Consider the following 14,673-nt stretch of genomic DNA (forward strand, 5'->3'; position numbering starts at 1 on the left):
TGCCTCATGATTGGTTGATGGATAATTGCATAAACAAAAGGTGTACAGGGGTTTCTAATAAAGTGCTCAGTCAACATAAACACACATTTAAACCCATGTCATTTACCACTGACATTTCTTCCACAAGAAAACCCAGAATTGCCTTCTCAACATATGTTTTACAACTGGGCGTTCAACAAACCATTGATTACTTTAAATACTTTATATTAATAAAACGTTTTACCATGTTACGTCCAAACTGAACACGAGTAGCCGTGATGTCCACTTGAATGATTATGGTGTACACAGACGATCATCTTCATTATAAAACATACTGAGAACTGAGAGAGCCAGTCGACCAATGCAGCTATGACTCCTACACTAATGGTGTACTTCATCTAATTCATCAGGAGAAATAGTAATCATGTTATACTGATGGAAACTATTAATATTTATAAAAGGTTAAAGATCATTAGCTCCAGGCACAGGGATGGTTCATTGAAAACAACCCTGATATTGCTCCTATTTTTAACATGAAAAATGGGACATTGCTTTTTAGAAGCTGCAGGTCGGATCTCATCTGGTTACAAACAATTACACACGTTTTAAATGGAGAGATGCCGTCCTACCATGGTTATTCAAAACAAAGATATTGTAACAAGAATATTGCTCGTTTAATCAATACGTTTTTTTTAAACTTAATGAACCAATTGCATTTCCTTTGGATCCCCAGCGATACACTCTGATAATTTCGTGTCAAATTACTGGGCAACATCTCAATAAAATAATAACATGACAAGAACAAATACAAAAATATTTATTGCACAATAGATTGTGCAATAAGGATCATGTCTATAATGAAGAAAGAACCACACAAACTCTTGAATACAAGTTGTGTGTGTGTGTGTGTGTGTGTGTGTGTGTGTGTGTGTGTGTGTGTGTGTTTGTGAGTAATTAATAATGACATCATGAGGAAGTCAGAAAACAATATCATTCATTGTTCCGAAATGTTACATCCTTCGCATCCTACACAGACAAAACCTAAAGCTTATATCAATTGAACAATTACTTATTATCATAACGTTGTAATGAAGTCATCATTACTTAAGTATGAAATTGCATTATTACAATATGAAACAGCCTTTCCTGATGGGGCATATACAGGGTGCACACACTGTATGCACTGCTGCTCAGATGCTCTTCATTTTGTGTGTTTTATTCATTTCCATATAATGTCCTGTAGAGAGAAGGAGATTTGAACCAACAATCTCTGACTCTGCACAGACTCTGGTCCCTACCTGTTGTGTCGGGTCAGCCAACACAAATCCAGTCAGGCAGAGAAAATACCACTCTTTGGAAACCTCAGCGAAAGCATCAAACATAAATGACACACATGGTAAAACTAATTCCCTCAGCGCCTGTGGACTCGATGAATACAACCCGCGTGCTACTGATTGAAACTAAATTCATCACACACTCAATTACAGTTGTCAAGCTTGGGATGGGGAGAGCTTATAGAGTCACGTTCATGTGGGGTCCATTACAGGAGCCCCGGTGATGGCTGACATCTAAATTGCCTGCTCCTTCACGGACTCCAAAAATGCTGCACGTCATAAATGACACGGCTGGAATTGCAGGGAAGTAGTCTTGCAATTTAAAAGTAATTCAATCCTTCCAGTGTTTTATGCACAGCAGGAAAACAACGTGATACTCTATAATTACTTATTTTATTTATTTCCATGCTCAGCTGCTCTGGATCCAGATGAAGACTGGAGTAGCCATTTTATTCATTGCGAATGAGGCACAAGCCGTTTGAGTTATTTACATTCTCATTTCTTTCAAGTGCAGAGTATTTTAAATGTTTTATGTTAATTACTCATCAGCTGAGAGTCAGTGACTGCACAGAGATAAACTGAGAATCGATGCTATCAAACACCTCCAGTGTTTTCTCTGTAATTTGCTGCCTGAATGCTCCACAGCAGAAATAAACAACAAGACCCTGAGAGGGTTTGATGTTTCAGTCCAAATCCATTACAGGGATGTCTGGATACATCAGGAATTTACTTAAACTGCACTACAACAGAGACTGATACATTTTTACAACTGTGTGATGAAAAGGATTTTTGTTTTAAACGATTCAAAAAAGGTTTGTTCCCTTTGAAGCATTTTTAAGAGCTTGAGATCGAATGAAGATTAATGCATCTTGTAGACTTAGCAAATGCAAAACAACAGATGAAGAGAATTATTGTACCATTCTGCAATATTCTTAAAAACGTTGATAAGCCTTATCCTGGAATTTTTCTTATATTGTCTATTATTTTCCAGTTTTATATGTTTATAATGACTGGATTAGGGTTGCAAAATTTCGGGAATATTCAAAGTTGGAAACTTTCCATGGGAATATACGGGAATATACGGGAATATACGGGAATTGTGTGGCTAATTTATACTTACTGTATTTACCTTGTCAAATACAGACATAAATATAAACATTTGTTTTGTAATAGGCTGATTTGAGCCCTGAGGAAACTTTGGGCACTTGACTATATGCTTCTGGATCTGTGTCATTCTTAACATAGGTCTTTGCAAATGTACACAGCCTTTCCTTCTAAATTGGCTGCGGTGAAATGTCTCCACACATGAGATAGTGCACATTCAATTGTTCTGTAGAATAAGATGAGAAAAAAGCTTGTAAAAAAACACTGCCAGAGATATAAATAGTTGGCCAAACAATTGGAATCGTCTTTAAAAATATTTTACAATTGATGGATAAATGAATAGAAAGAGGCTAAATGGACAGATGAACAATCCTCAATTAGCATGCTAATATATTTTTACCCAAACTTACCTGACTATTCCTGCTAACTCCAGCAGGCCTCAACAGCCCTGCTGTAGACTGGATAGAGAGAAGCCTCCTACAATTTCATTGTTCAGTATGACCGTGCATTTGACTGGCAAAGTTTGAGTTTGAGCATTTTAGTTTTTGTGCAGTGGCCATTGTAAACAGGACTCAGGCCTCAGAACACTGAAGCTTCACACCTGTTTATTCTAAGTTCTGTGAAGATCGACAACTGACAACATAGATGAGTCCCAGCTGCAGATGCTACAGAGCGCAGGTTGCCTGTTTATTGAAATTTTATTAATATAGATCGTATCTTGTGTCCAATCTCACCAGATTCAACGCTACACTTACGAGGGCAAACAATAACAAGAGAGAGAAGCCGATAAGATGAATGGTTTCTAGTGATATGTGACAGTTTGTATTCAAAGGCAGAGGAGCTATATCTGTCAATCAGATAATGCTCAGTGACAGCTCAAATAATCAAAAAGTTCCTGTATGAAACCATTTCTCTGCTGATGTTGACCCTACTGTTCCCTGACAATGGCTGAGCTATGTTTATTAGATAAAACCGTTTTCGCTTTTTTATTCAAATGTTTGTGCGCTTGTAATTCCACCTCCTGGAGTAAAACACGTATTGAACAGGTGCAGCAGATGGAAGTATACATGCACTTTAAATCTATTTTCGATCTGCCAGTAAACTGAGAGCAGGGCTGTTAGAGTCGTTGGCAGTTTGTGTTTATTAAAGAGACGTTTTCTCTCAATGAGGTGTGAAGCCAGGCGAGGAGAGGGAACAGTGTCTGTCTCTGCTGCTGTATCGCTCCAGCTCTCCAGCTGTGTGCAGATGTCAGGCTGACTTCCTGTCAACACAAACAATGCAGAGGAATTAGGGAGCAGACTTTCAGCTTCTATGCTGTGATAATCGCTGAAGACGTCTCAGTCGAAGCAGCTGCAGCTCCAGTTTGGATCGGGTCGCATTTATTTCCTAAAATATGCACGATGAAGTTCGTGTTGTCTTGACTCATCAAAATACACATACTCACAATGGGTCTTTAATGTGCCCATTTTACATTCAAGGAAGCAGATGTGTTTATTTCTTGATGGGAAAATGTATTCATTCTGAAAAGTGCTTTACCCAGTTACTCTATTTGTATGTGATCTTAGTAGTAGTATGTTGTATGTATGCAATTCTGTAATTGTTTTTAAACTTGTTATGGGCTGAACGCCATCTACAAAGTAACACGCTTCAGGGGCAGATCCAGGGCTGGAGCCAGGGGGGAACTGGCCCCAGCTGAAATCCTTTTCTTATGAACAAAATACTTTAAACCTCGATACACATCTTCATCTATGTTAGACCTCATCAGGGTTTAAATATTTGTTCAGTTCCATGCTTTTGTCCATCCTGGCAGAGAGATCCCTCACATGTGGCTCTCTCTGAGGTTTCTACATCTTACTCTTCACGGGGATGTCGCATCTTTTGAATCCCCATTGGACAAACTGTGAATATGAGCTATACAAATAAAAATGTATTTGACTTACTAACAACTCGAACCATAAATATGTCAATGTGTAAAGAGCATATATTTTTTGTACACAAATGTATGCATTGATTTGCGGCTTTGTTCAAAGCTATAGATCTAACGGTACACAAGGAATGAATTACACACTGCTTACTGATTCCATACTGATTCAGGAATTGTGAATGGATGTTGGACATATAATTGGCCCCTCTGTGTAAATGGTGGCCCCTTTACGGCCCCTGATCTAGCAAGATCTCTGGACATGCTCAGAAAAGTGCATAAAAGCTATTCCGTATTCAAACCGGAGATATTCCAGCCTCTGTGAACATCATGAAATACCAGACAGTGTACAGCTCCAGAGAGCTCCCAGGTTTGCAAGCGGCTGTGTCGGGGCTTAATTGTGACATGGGGGGGGGGGGGGATGCTCATCAACAGAGATCAGAAATCCCACTGTGCTAAATTTAGTTTGCTTACACGAGTGCCGCTCGCGAGGCCTGATGCAACGGTGTGCACAGGCTTACCTTGGCTTGGCTGGCTCATTAGCACGCCGCTGGGTGCCAGGCGGTGTGTGATCTCGCTCTGTGTAATGACACGGAGGCAGCTGAGCCGGATAAGAGGCTTCGGCTGATCAATGGAAACGTCTGACGTAAAAATATTTAACGCTCCCCTCTCTGTCTGCTTATCGTCAGGACTTTATGGCTCAGCGTGCAGAGGTTCTTCACCGCAGCAGTGCACGGTGAAGCTGTGGGCAGCCAAAGATATTGGAAAGCGTCCAGGCGTTTTACTCCATGTGCTGTAATCCTTCCCCTTTGGTCGGCCAACGAGCTCACCTGATGTTTAGTAAGAGGCGTTTAGCAGCGATTCTGGCAGCCGCACTGTTTGCTTCAGAGTAAATTGCAAGTGAGAGGTGCTTTGAACGAGGTAATCCACTGTCAGCCGACACAGCCATCTTCATTAAACAGATATTAACTGATCATAACGTTCTCATTCTGTCTCCGTCTGTTTACTTCTCACGTGTGTTTATATTCACAGGGACACGTTGGTCCGAGCCTGGCAGGCGGCTCCGCCACGACTAAAGTAAACCTGTACAAACACACTTCAACCAAACTAATTAATGTTTGTAGAGTTTCATCCACACTCTCTGGAAAAATACACAACAGCATGTCAAATACAGCAACTGCATGCTTGCACCCACACGCACACACACTCACACACATTTTGTACATATGAAGACACAGAAATTGTAAGCTAATGCACAAAAGTCCACCTTTTCTCTTAAAATACAGTATGCACATCTGATATTTTTAATCCTGTGACTTAGAAGGTAGACTGAGCCACCAAGGCTGTTCCAGGGCCAGTTCTGAGGCAACGCCTATTCTTGAACAAGTTCTTTGTTTTTTGACGCCAACACACTGACCCTCAAGCAGAAAAACTGGTTCCACTCTGCCACCGGCATCTCGCTGATCTCAAGGGAAGACTGCGCAAGTCAGGGGCTGGGGATGGAAATGTCGTATCTACCAGGCCAACAAGACAAACCAAAATAATGTGACCATCATAAAAAGAGAACAGTGCTCATGCCATCTGTATTCTGTATTCTGAAGATTCCATATTTTTTGTATTTGTTACTCTGGTCGTGTTCGGATGCTAGTTAGTGTTCACTTGCAAAGCCTGGAGAAACACATGAAAAGAGATTCTATGTTCCACCATTGCAGTTGTTGTACTTGGAGTTAGCACTCGTGCTGCTGAGAAATCAGACACCTATCAAGTGACATATACAGTGATGTAATGACATGGCTCTAGCCTGTGGAAAAGTTACCTAGTTTTTAAAAGGTTCACAGGTTAAATCAGCTCTGAGCCAACCCTAGCACGGCTGTGAGAGGTCATCGACCTTAGTGCCTTCAACCTTTCTCTCTGACGATGTTGCTTTCATGCTCAGATGTGACTCATAGTGTTGCACAGTGGTCATTAAGAAAATGAAGGTGCTGTCTGGATGCAGACCCTCCTCGACAGTTACATGATCAGCCATCCATTTAAAACTCAGGGTCCAAACAGGGCCCGGCTATTCTGTTGGGAGCGGTTAGACTGATCTCGGATCTCAGAACTGCGGAAAGCAACAAGCTCAAGGAAACAGATACAGCAAATAAACACAGAATGTTCAATCGAGGTAGCACTTTTCTGGTCTTAATGAGCACCCTACCACACACACACACACACACACACACACACACACACACACACACACACACACACACACACACATACACATACACATACACATACACACACACACACACACACACATACACATACACATACACAAACACCAGACACACACACACACACACACACACACACACACACACACACACACACACAAACACAAACACAAAACACTGTGCTTCTATGCATCTAAGTGATGGACTATTTATTGAAAAAGACTCTCCAGAGCTCCCTCAAGGGCGAAATGCTAGGGGCTGGACTGACACAACATATCAAATACTGTTTCGTTCCTGTTCCACGAATCGAAAGGTGAGTGTTATCATTTGAACGTACGCTTCGAGTCGAAAAGTAACTGGTCAGCGCATGGTCAGCGCTCACCCTCACTGAGACGACACCCTGCAGAGTTTGTGCGATTGCTCTTGTTTCCTCTATAATTCAGATTTTCATTGCTTTATAAACAGTATTTTTAAAGACTCACTTCTTCCTTAGTAATACCTTACTGCACTTGCAGAAGGCCTATTCGTAGCCTAATCTAAGAAGTAATTTGCTCCACAGTCTTTTTTAGAAAGCTCATAGCCCCAAGAGCTAGCCTTCTTGCTAGCTAACTTCTTCCAACTGCAGCTAGCCCTTTTCTCCTTAACACCTACCTTTACATCTTCAATCATCCAGAGTGTTTGCAACAAATAAAACACCAGCACTTGAAAACTATTCTGTGCTGTCCCTGTCTACATTGTGTACTGTTCATTTTGTTTGGAACCATTGCCTAGCACAGCTTTATTCATTATTCCAGTGCAAGTCGCTCACAGCCACACATATTACAACACACTCACAAGACCACAACGTTGCAATTAAAAACTTTAATAACATCACACACATTGTATCAGCAAACAAACACAACTGTGGACAAGTTTCTGATTCATAACAGTCAGGCAACCGATGCAGCAGTTGCGAAGAAGCCAAAGCTTCGCAAATATGACGAGAGACATTTGCAGTTTGGTTTCACCTTCACTGGCACGACTGAGCAGCGTCCTCAGTGTGTTTTGTGAACCGAGGTGCTGGCAAATGACCCCAACTACCCCTAACCAGCTTTGGGGGGGCCCAGCATGCAAACGTTTGAGAACCCCTGGTCTACATCAACAACCATTTGGTGGCTTGATCCTCAAGCGATCATGGACCTGATGTATAACTGCGGAGCGTCTGTGGACGACTGCAGACTCTTGCTTGTCCACTTGTCCTCCGAGCAGGGGGACGACCTCTGCTTCTCTGGACGATTGGCAGCCTATGCACTCGTCTGCTGCATTTGGGCCCGACCGGGCAGGTTGGGGGACCTCTTTGTCACTGGAGGACGTTTTGCTTTGTTCTTCAGTTCTTTGTTCAAATTTTCTACCTCCAACTTTTTCTCCTTGAGTAATCCAATGAAATGAACCCTCACCATGTGCACGTGCTCCTGTGCTTCCGTCAGCTGATGTTGCAAACGTTTCACCTCCTTTATAGAACTCTCATGGCGCGTTTCACTGAGATGCAACTTTTTATTCAGAAAGTAGATGCGATGCTGGTAGTCTTCTTTGGTTTCCTCACCCACCCTCACTTCATCATAACTTGGGCATTGTTCTTTCATTTTCTGTACCCCGATTTTTACTTTCTTGGGGTCATGGATAACACGGGCACAAGACTCTACATCCGCGTTGAGACGCAGCATACGTGTCCCTAGGATTCTGGTCTCCTCCTGCTTCTTGTTCAATTCCTTCTCGCTCATCTTTAATTTACTGATTAAAAGTCTCTTATTTTCAGTCAGTGTGAAATTTTGTTGCTTGGTCTCAGTCAGATTTTCTCGCATTTCCTTAAATTTCTCTTTTTCTGTCTGTCTTTCCTCCTCCAGTTGCTTGATCTTTCTCCTCATTGCATTCATTCCGGACTTAAGAAGAAAGTTGGTTTCCTGTACAGTGTTCATTTCAGACCCCACTGCTCTCATTCCCTGTTTTACAACATCTATCTCCTCAACTTTGTTGGAGAGAACCGAACATTTCTTGGAGGTAGAGATCAGTAGAAGGTTCAATGACACTTTGTCCTTCTCCAAGTCTGTGATCCGCTCACCCTGCTCAGTTATTATTTTATCCTGCTCCATTTTATCGAAGACAGCTTCCTTTTCATCAGTCTCCCTCCCCTGTTTCTCGTTCTCAATAACTTTGTCCTTTTGGGACAGTTCGTCTTTGAGGTTCTCAACGACCCTCTGCTTCCCCTCCTCCAACTGAACGAGCTCCTTTTTGAGGTTTAACACCACATGCTCCAGTCGTTTTGCCTGTTCTTTCATGTCCGTGAATGTATTTTGTGTTTGGATAGCCATCGTCCTGCATGCATCCATCGTTCTTTGCATGTGTGCGACCACTGAATCCCTCTTTCTTTCAACCTCAGCTAGTGCCGCTCCGTATTGAATATGGGTGTCAGCTAACATTTGTCTGGTCACTGCATGTATTAAGCTCTTTTGGTATGATGTTTCTCTGAATTCAGCTTTGTCCTGCTCACTTTTTTGGATCTCATTTTGGCTTTCCTTCAGGCTCTTCTCCAGGTCCTCCTCCCTTCGTCTGCCATCTTCCAGCTTCTTCTGGAGATCCTCAATTTCTCCCTCAAGCGTGTCTATAACCTTGGCTTTGTCATTATCTCTCTCTTTCCACCAATCATTTAATTCATCCTGTTTGGATTTTATCTTATCCCTCTTCCAAATGGCATATTTGTCAGAAGACTGCTTGGAGTGTACTTTGTCTGAAGGTATCTCCATTATTGCGTCACTGGTAGTTGAATTTCTGATTGACTCAATTCCAAACTCACACAATATAATTGTTCTTCTTTATTTGGTTTATTGTCTGTGAAACAAAAGCCAACTCCCTTTAAATATTGATTTCTTTCCTTTGATCAGGACCTTTACTCTCCTTTTGATCTAACTTCCTGATGCCTAAGAACTTAGACTATGTAACACAAGCACGTGCACAGACATTTTGGGGGGCAGGTGCTCAAACCCCCAAAAAAGGGTACCCATCGCCAAAGTTATTTAAATTAAAAATAATAATAAATAAAAACTTACTGATTCTCCCCATTTGTTTTACTTGTTGATGGCCTGATCCAACATAATAGAGCTGCTACCCTGAGCTGCTTGCTGCAGTTCCCTGTCCTTCTGCTTTTAGAGTCAGTCTTTTCTTGGCATTATGCTGAAAAGTTTGTAAATTAGATAAATCAATGTTGTGCATAATAATCAAGAGTGACTTACATAATCTTTATAAAGCTGACAACACAGTACACACACTTTTTTTTACTGTTTTCTGACAGAGTTGAAGCATAATGACAAAATGATATTTGATTGGGATGATTAGGGATTGATTCCAATGTCGGTACTCATGACGCTGGGGAAAACACTGCTGCCCAAACAACTGTCATCAGAAATGATAAAACTCTTATCAAAGCTTCATAACAGAGTAAACAATGTATGTAGATATTATGAAACATTTTTATTGTATCTGAAGAGAACATTCCCATGGCAGTGCCTCCCTCAATCCGCAGCTAAATAAAGGCTGACAAGTCAGAAGTATGGAGGAGGACACATCAGTATCCCACATACTTACAGCAGTGAAGTGGTGGACGTGATGGCTGAAGGGCCGGCCTCCCGTGTGGACTCACTTCCTGCTGCAGTTGCAGTTCCAGTACAGTCCTCGTCTAACGCCTGCGTTATTATTGTTTGTTTGTTGTTTGATTGTTATTATTGATATTATCTCTGTGTCGTCTCGCATGAGCTGACGCTGGCACAAAGAGCTCTCGTGTGTTCTCACCACTCAGCCCTCGGGTCGTCAATAGGGGGCTCCGTGTCGGCGTGTGAGTAATTTGGAGCGTCCCCATGGCTTTATGAGTGCAGCACCTGGAACAAAGCCTGTAAACGGAGCCCCCACTCACCGTGCCCTTGTCAACGACGCCAGTCCCATTACCTGGCACTTATCAGGATTGAACCGGTGACAGCTTCAGGGCCCGGCAGCTTGTTCTCATTTCCCACGCCATGTAGAATCACCAGGTGTCACGACAGGTGTGACTTGACGGATCCTCGCTGATTCACGATCAAATTACTCTAATTCTTTTTGGGAATTTAGTTTTTTCGATGTTGTGTCAATTTCTGTTTGTCACTTTGAGGAGTTTTATATAAAGGCAAAGGTTCAGGTATATTATGGTACAATGCGTCAACTATTTCCACACACGTCTCTCTATATATCTGTTTTTGCTCTAATGCTTTATGTCAAGCTGAGTCACAGAGATTTTATTTTTCGAAAATTGTGAACCTGGGTCTGAAGATTGTGTCAGATAACAATAGTATTATCGACACAAGCGAACAATAACGAAATAATAAAATATAATACATTTCTTCGCTGACGATAAACCAGGTAGGATGAACACAAAGATTTCTAACTTCACTCTCCACCATAGACTCTGATCAGTGGCTCCTGGCTGTTTCTTGGTCGAGGAACAAGTGAGGGTGACAATACTTTTTGCTGTTGCTGCCCCAAAGCTTTGGAACAGTCACCATTCATAAACAAGAGCTCCCTGTCCGTCAACATATTTAAGACGAGACTGTAGACTCTCATATTCTTGCGTTCTTTTGAGCGTCCTTAAGACATTTTTATCCACACTATTGAAATCATTTAATTTGATTTATTGTCTCGTATTTCACGTTGTGTATTCTATTATTTTATCACTTTACTCTGTGTTTTTATTGTACAGCACTTTGTTCAACTTGACCTGACAACCTATCTAATCCCTTGAATCTATATTTACATTCACACAGCTGTAAGTTCAGTCTGGGTCAACTGTGAGTTACCTGATGTTTCACCAAGTGAGAACCCCAAAAAAGTCTCTGATGTAATATTCATGTCACGATTTGGTATTTTGGAATTCAGCAGCTGGCACCGTATACCCTGCCCCCTCCCCGGCCAGCGAGTTGGAGGGTGGGTGGAGAAGGCTGGGGGGTGGTCGGGCTGTTTACATCTCGTTGGCACGTCTGAGGCTGTTTCCATGGCGATGGGAGTAAAGATAGCTGGGATGTCTCAGAGATGCCGAGAGGTGCTGATTGCTGGACCTGAGTTGAAGGATGAGAACAGGCACACAGGAAGTGGGAGAAGCAGGGCACCGGTGTTCCTGGAACCTGAGGGAGAAATCAGCGCTGGACGCCGGACGGATGCAGCCAGCGCTTTGTTTACCCTTTCACTCTCATTGGGATGTGGCATGTGCCATCTGTACCTGATGCTACTGGACTTTAGTAAGAAAGTCAAGCTACAACATTTACCTCACTGATTAATGAGGTGCAGCACAAGTTGTTGATTTCCACGTACCACAAACCCGATGTTCCAGCATCTGGTTTGTTTGATGCTGCTGTGGGTAAAGACACCATCCATAACTGTTTAACACACCCAGCACTTGACTCGAAGTCAACACATTTCAGAGATGCCTCCATGTGTCTTGTTTTACCTGGAGGATGAGAAGGCAGAATCTTTCTAAAGAACTGCTTTCAAATAAAAATACGGTCTGTAGGTCATATTTAATTATTTAATTAATTAATTGAGTGATTTCTTTAGGAACTAATTAATAAAACGGTGAAGAGAGCTTTGTCTCTGTTTTCCCAAAAAATGTAAAGTATTAACACATAAGATCCATGACCATCCTGTCTGGGTATTGGGGTTTGGGGAGTCGGGTTCAATTTCCTTCCAAAGCCCTTTAAATTGATGAGATGAAATTTAAGGTTATCTATTAAAATACCTTATTTTCTATGAACTATAGTCGTGTCTCAATTAATGGACGGCTTCCTTCAGAGGCTTGTATCACAGTAGCGCCACTAGACTGTTCTTTTTCGAAGGCACCTACAAATGATCTTTCCATCCCTGGACGAACGAGTCTCCAACAGGTAGATCCTTCTTGATGCTAACAGCTTGTCGACCGAACACAGGCAGAGATGTTTTAAATCATCAGGACTTTGAATGTGAAACCATATTTTCATTTAGAGCTAAAACCCCAATGAGGAAGAAAAAAGGTGGAATGAAGCAAAGAGAGGAAGAGCCAGTTAAAAGATAAATAGTTTATGTGAATCTCTCACATAGCATTAACCTTTATACACATCGTCTTGACTGTGATATACAGTATGTCTTTTCTTTTCTTTTTTTAACAAGTTGACATAATGTTTTTTTTCTTTTCAGCATGCATTTTAGAATGCCAACAAAAGGCTCCACGAATACAGACTTCAAACTAGAATTTTCCTCACAATAAAACATACAAAACATGAACTGGGATCAAAAGCCTGACAGTTTGAGGACACGATGGAGAAGCACAGCATCCGACTACCATGACTTTCACAAGTAAGAGCAACAGTAAGACACAAAAATACATGTTCTGGATTTAAAAAAAATAAACACTTTCTTTTTTTCTTCAAGTCACGTTAGAGATACACAGAGAACGGTAGGTACCCCTTTGTCAACTCAAAGAGTAAAGCAGCGTGTGTACTACACAAGGAGGATTGTGGGTACAGGGCGACGTACAGCCGTGCAGGTCACAACCAAAGTGACACACGAGTTGTGCCACTCGTTTCTCTCGGCTTTCAGAGCAGCATTCACACTCTGCCTTTCTCCCTCTGGGCGTAACAGGCTGCTGAAATCACAGTGTGGATCGGCGCTTTTTGTTTTTTTATTTGGGTGCTTATTGCAAATCCGATCTGATGGTTTGGGTTCAGGGGATTGCTACAGTGCAGATGGAGCCATTCTAGAAGTCCCGCTTTTAACTTGCAGCACTGATGCAGGGTATATCTGCATGTTGAATGCAGGACGGGGGGACGGGGGGACTTCTAGAATGGTGACTGCATCACAGGGGGACTCTCTCTCGTTCGGGTTTGTGCTGAAAAACTAACAGGAAGAGTGACGACATCACGTTCACTCACTGGTCTCTGCTGACCCGATCTTACCCTGGAGATTTAGTATGCACACACACACAGACACACACATACACACACATTGACACACAGCAGAGTAATAACCTACTGACAATTACAGAGGGGAAACAAAAGCAAAGATGACCATGATGTCACATTTATTCAACTAAGTACGTTTGTCTCTCTATACTGTATATACTGTATGTAGGATTTCATATATGAATACACTCCATTTTCAGAACACAAAGTGCCTCAACTGATACATCTTATTACACTTATTGCGAGGAGGGATACCACAGCAAGAAAAGTGACTGACATTGAGTGTTCGTGGTGCAACTCTGCAACCAACAGCCTTGTAACCTGACTCACCATCAAAAGACAGATGTGTGGACGGAACCGCGTGGCCCAGATGTGCTGTTCTGTTGTTTTTATATTTACAGGAGAAGTATCTATGCAGTACGTTGTCCCTTTTAAGGACGTGTCCAGTTTGCTTTCCTTTTCTTTTTCTCCAGAGTCTTGAAACAGGAAAGCAGGAAAAGGTAAATGCTTTATCAAAGTCTTCATTTGCGTCCCTGCTCGCTGAGCCGTGAACAAGGCGGCCGTCAGTCTGTGGTTTTTAAGCGCGTCCTCGTCCGTATTGTCCTGGAGCAGTGGCCTGATGGCTCCTAATGAGGTCCTCCCGCTGCAATAGGTCCTCGTACCGATGACAGTCTTATCCCACCGTCATTCAAATAGGAAATGAATTGTCTAAATAAAATATAAACACATCTCTAAATATCAGAAATGCATCATCTGTCTCTGTTGAGCATCATTTCAGAAGACCTTGCCATGCACACACTGGCTACTTTAAATATCTTCACAGAAACGAGAACATAGTACAAATCAACAGTGCTCTGTCAGTGAATATGCAGAATTATAAAAGCTCTATTGTGTTTTGCCGTGGTTTAAAAAGGGGTGATTCAATAATTTGGTCGACAGACAAAAATAAATGTTTAATGTTTATTTTTTAATTGTTGGACTTTTTGTTGAGCTACGTGTAAGATGCATCTAGCTGTGAGCCAGTTGCTAAGCAACCCTCTTCGACTGGTATAGACATACTGTAGGGATGGGTGAGGCACATTGCTGCATGGTTATTTCTGCTTTCCCACACCTGTTGGTGCGTGGAGACA

The 14,673-nt window shown here is 41.9% G+C and overlaps 1 protein-coding gene across 2 annotated transcripts in view; it reads right to left on the minus strand.

The window, feature by feature from the left end:
- Positions 1-12,680: 12,680 nt before the first annotated feature.
- kcnc2 (potassium voltage-gated channel, Shaw-related subfamily, member 2) overlaps positions 12,681-14,673 on the minus strand; it is an 80,210-nt gene continuing 78,217 nt past the window's right edge. For both annotated transcript variants that reach the window (XM_062382776.1, XM_062382775.1), the window contains one exon: positions 12,681-14,251. In XM_062382776.1, coding sequence (XP_062238760.1) covers positions 14,232-14,251 — 20 coding nt within the window. In that variant the 3' untranslated portion in view covers positions 12,681-14,231. The remainder of the gene's footprint in view (positions 14,252-14,673) is intronic.

The sequence above is a fragment of the Platichthys flesus genome, chromosome 23 (assembly GCF_949316205.1).
Source record: "Platichthys flesus chromosome 23, fPlaFle2.1, whole genome shotgun sequence".
In the NCBI taxonomy this organism is placed as follows: domain Eukaryota; kingdom Metazoa; phylum Chordata; class Actinopteri; order Pleuronectiformes; family Pleuronectidae; genus Platichthys; species Platichthys flesus.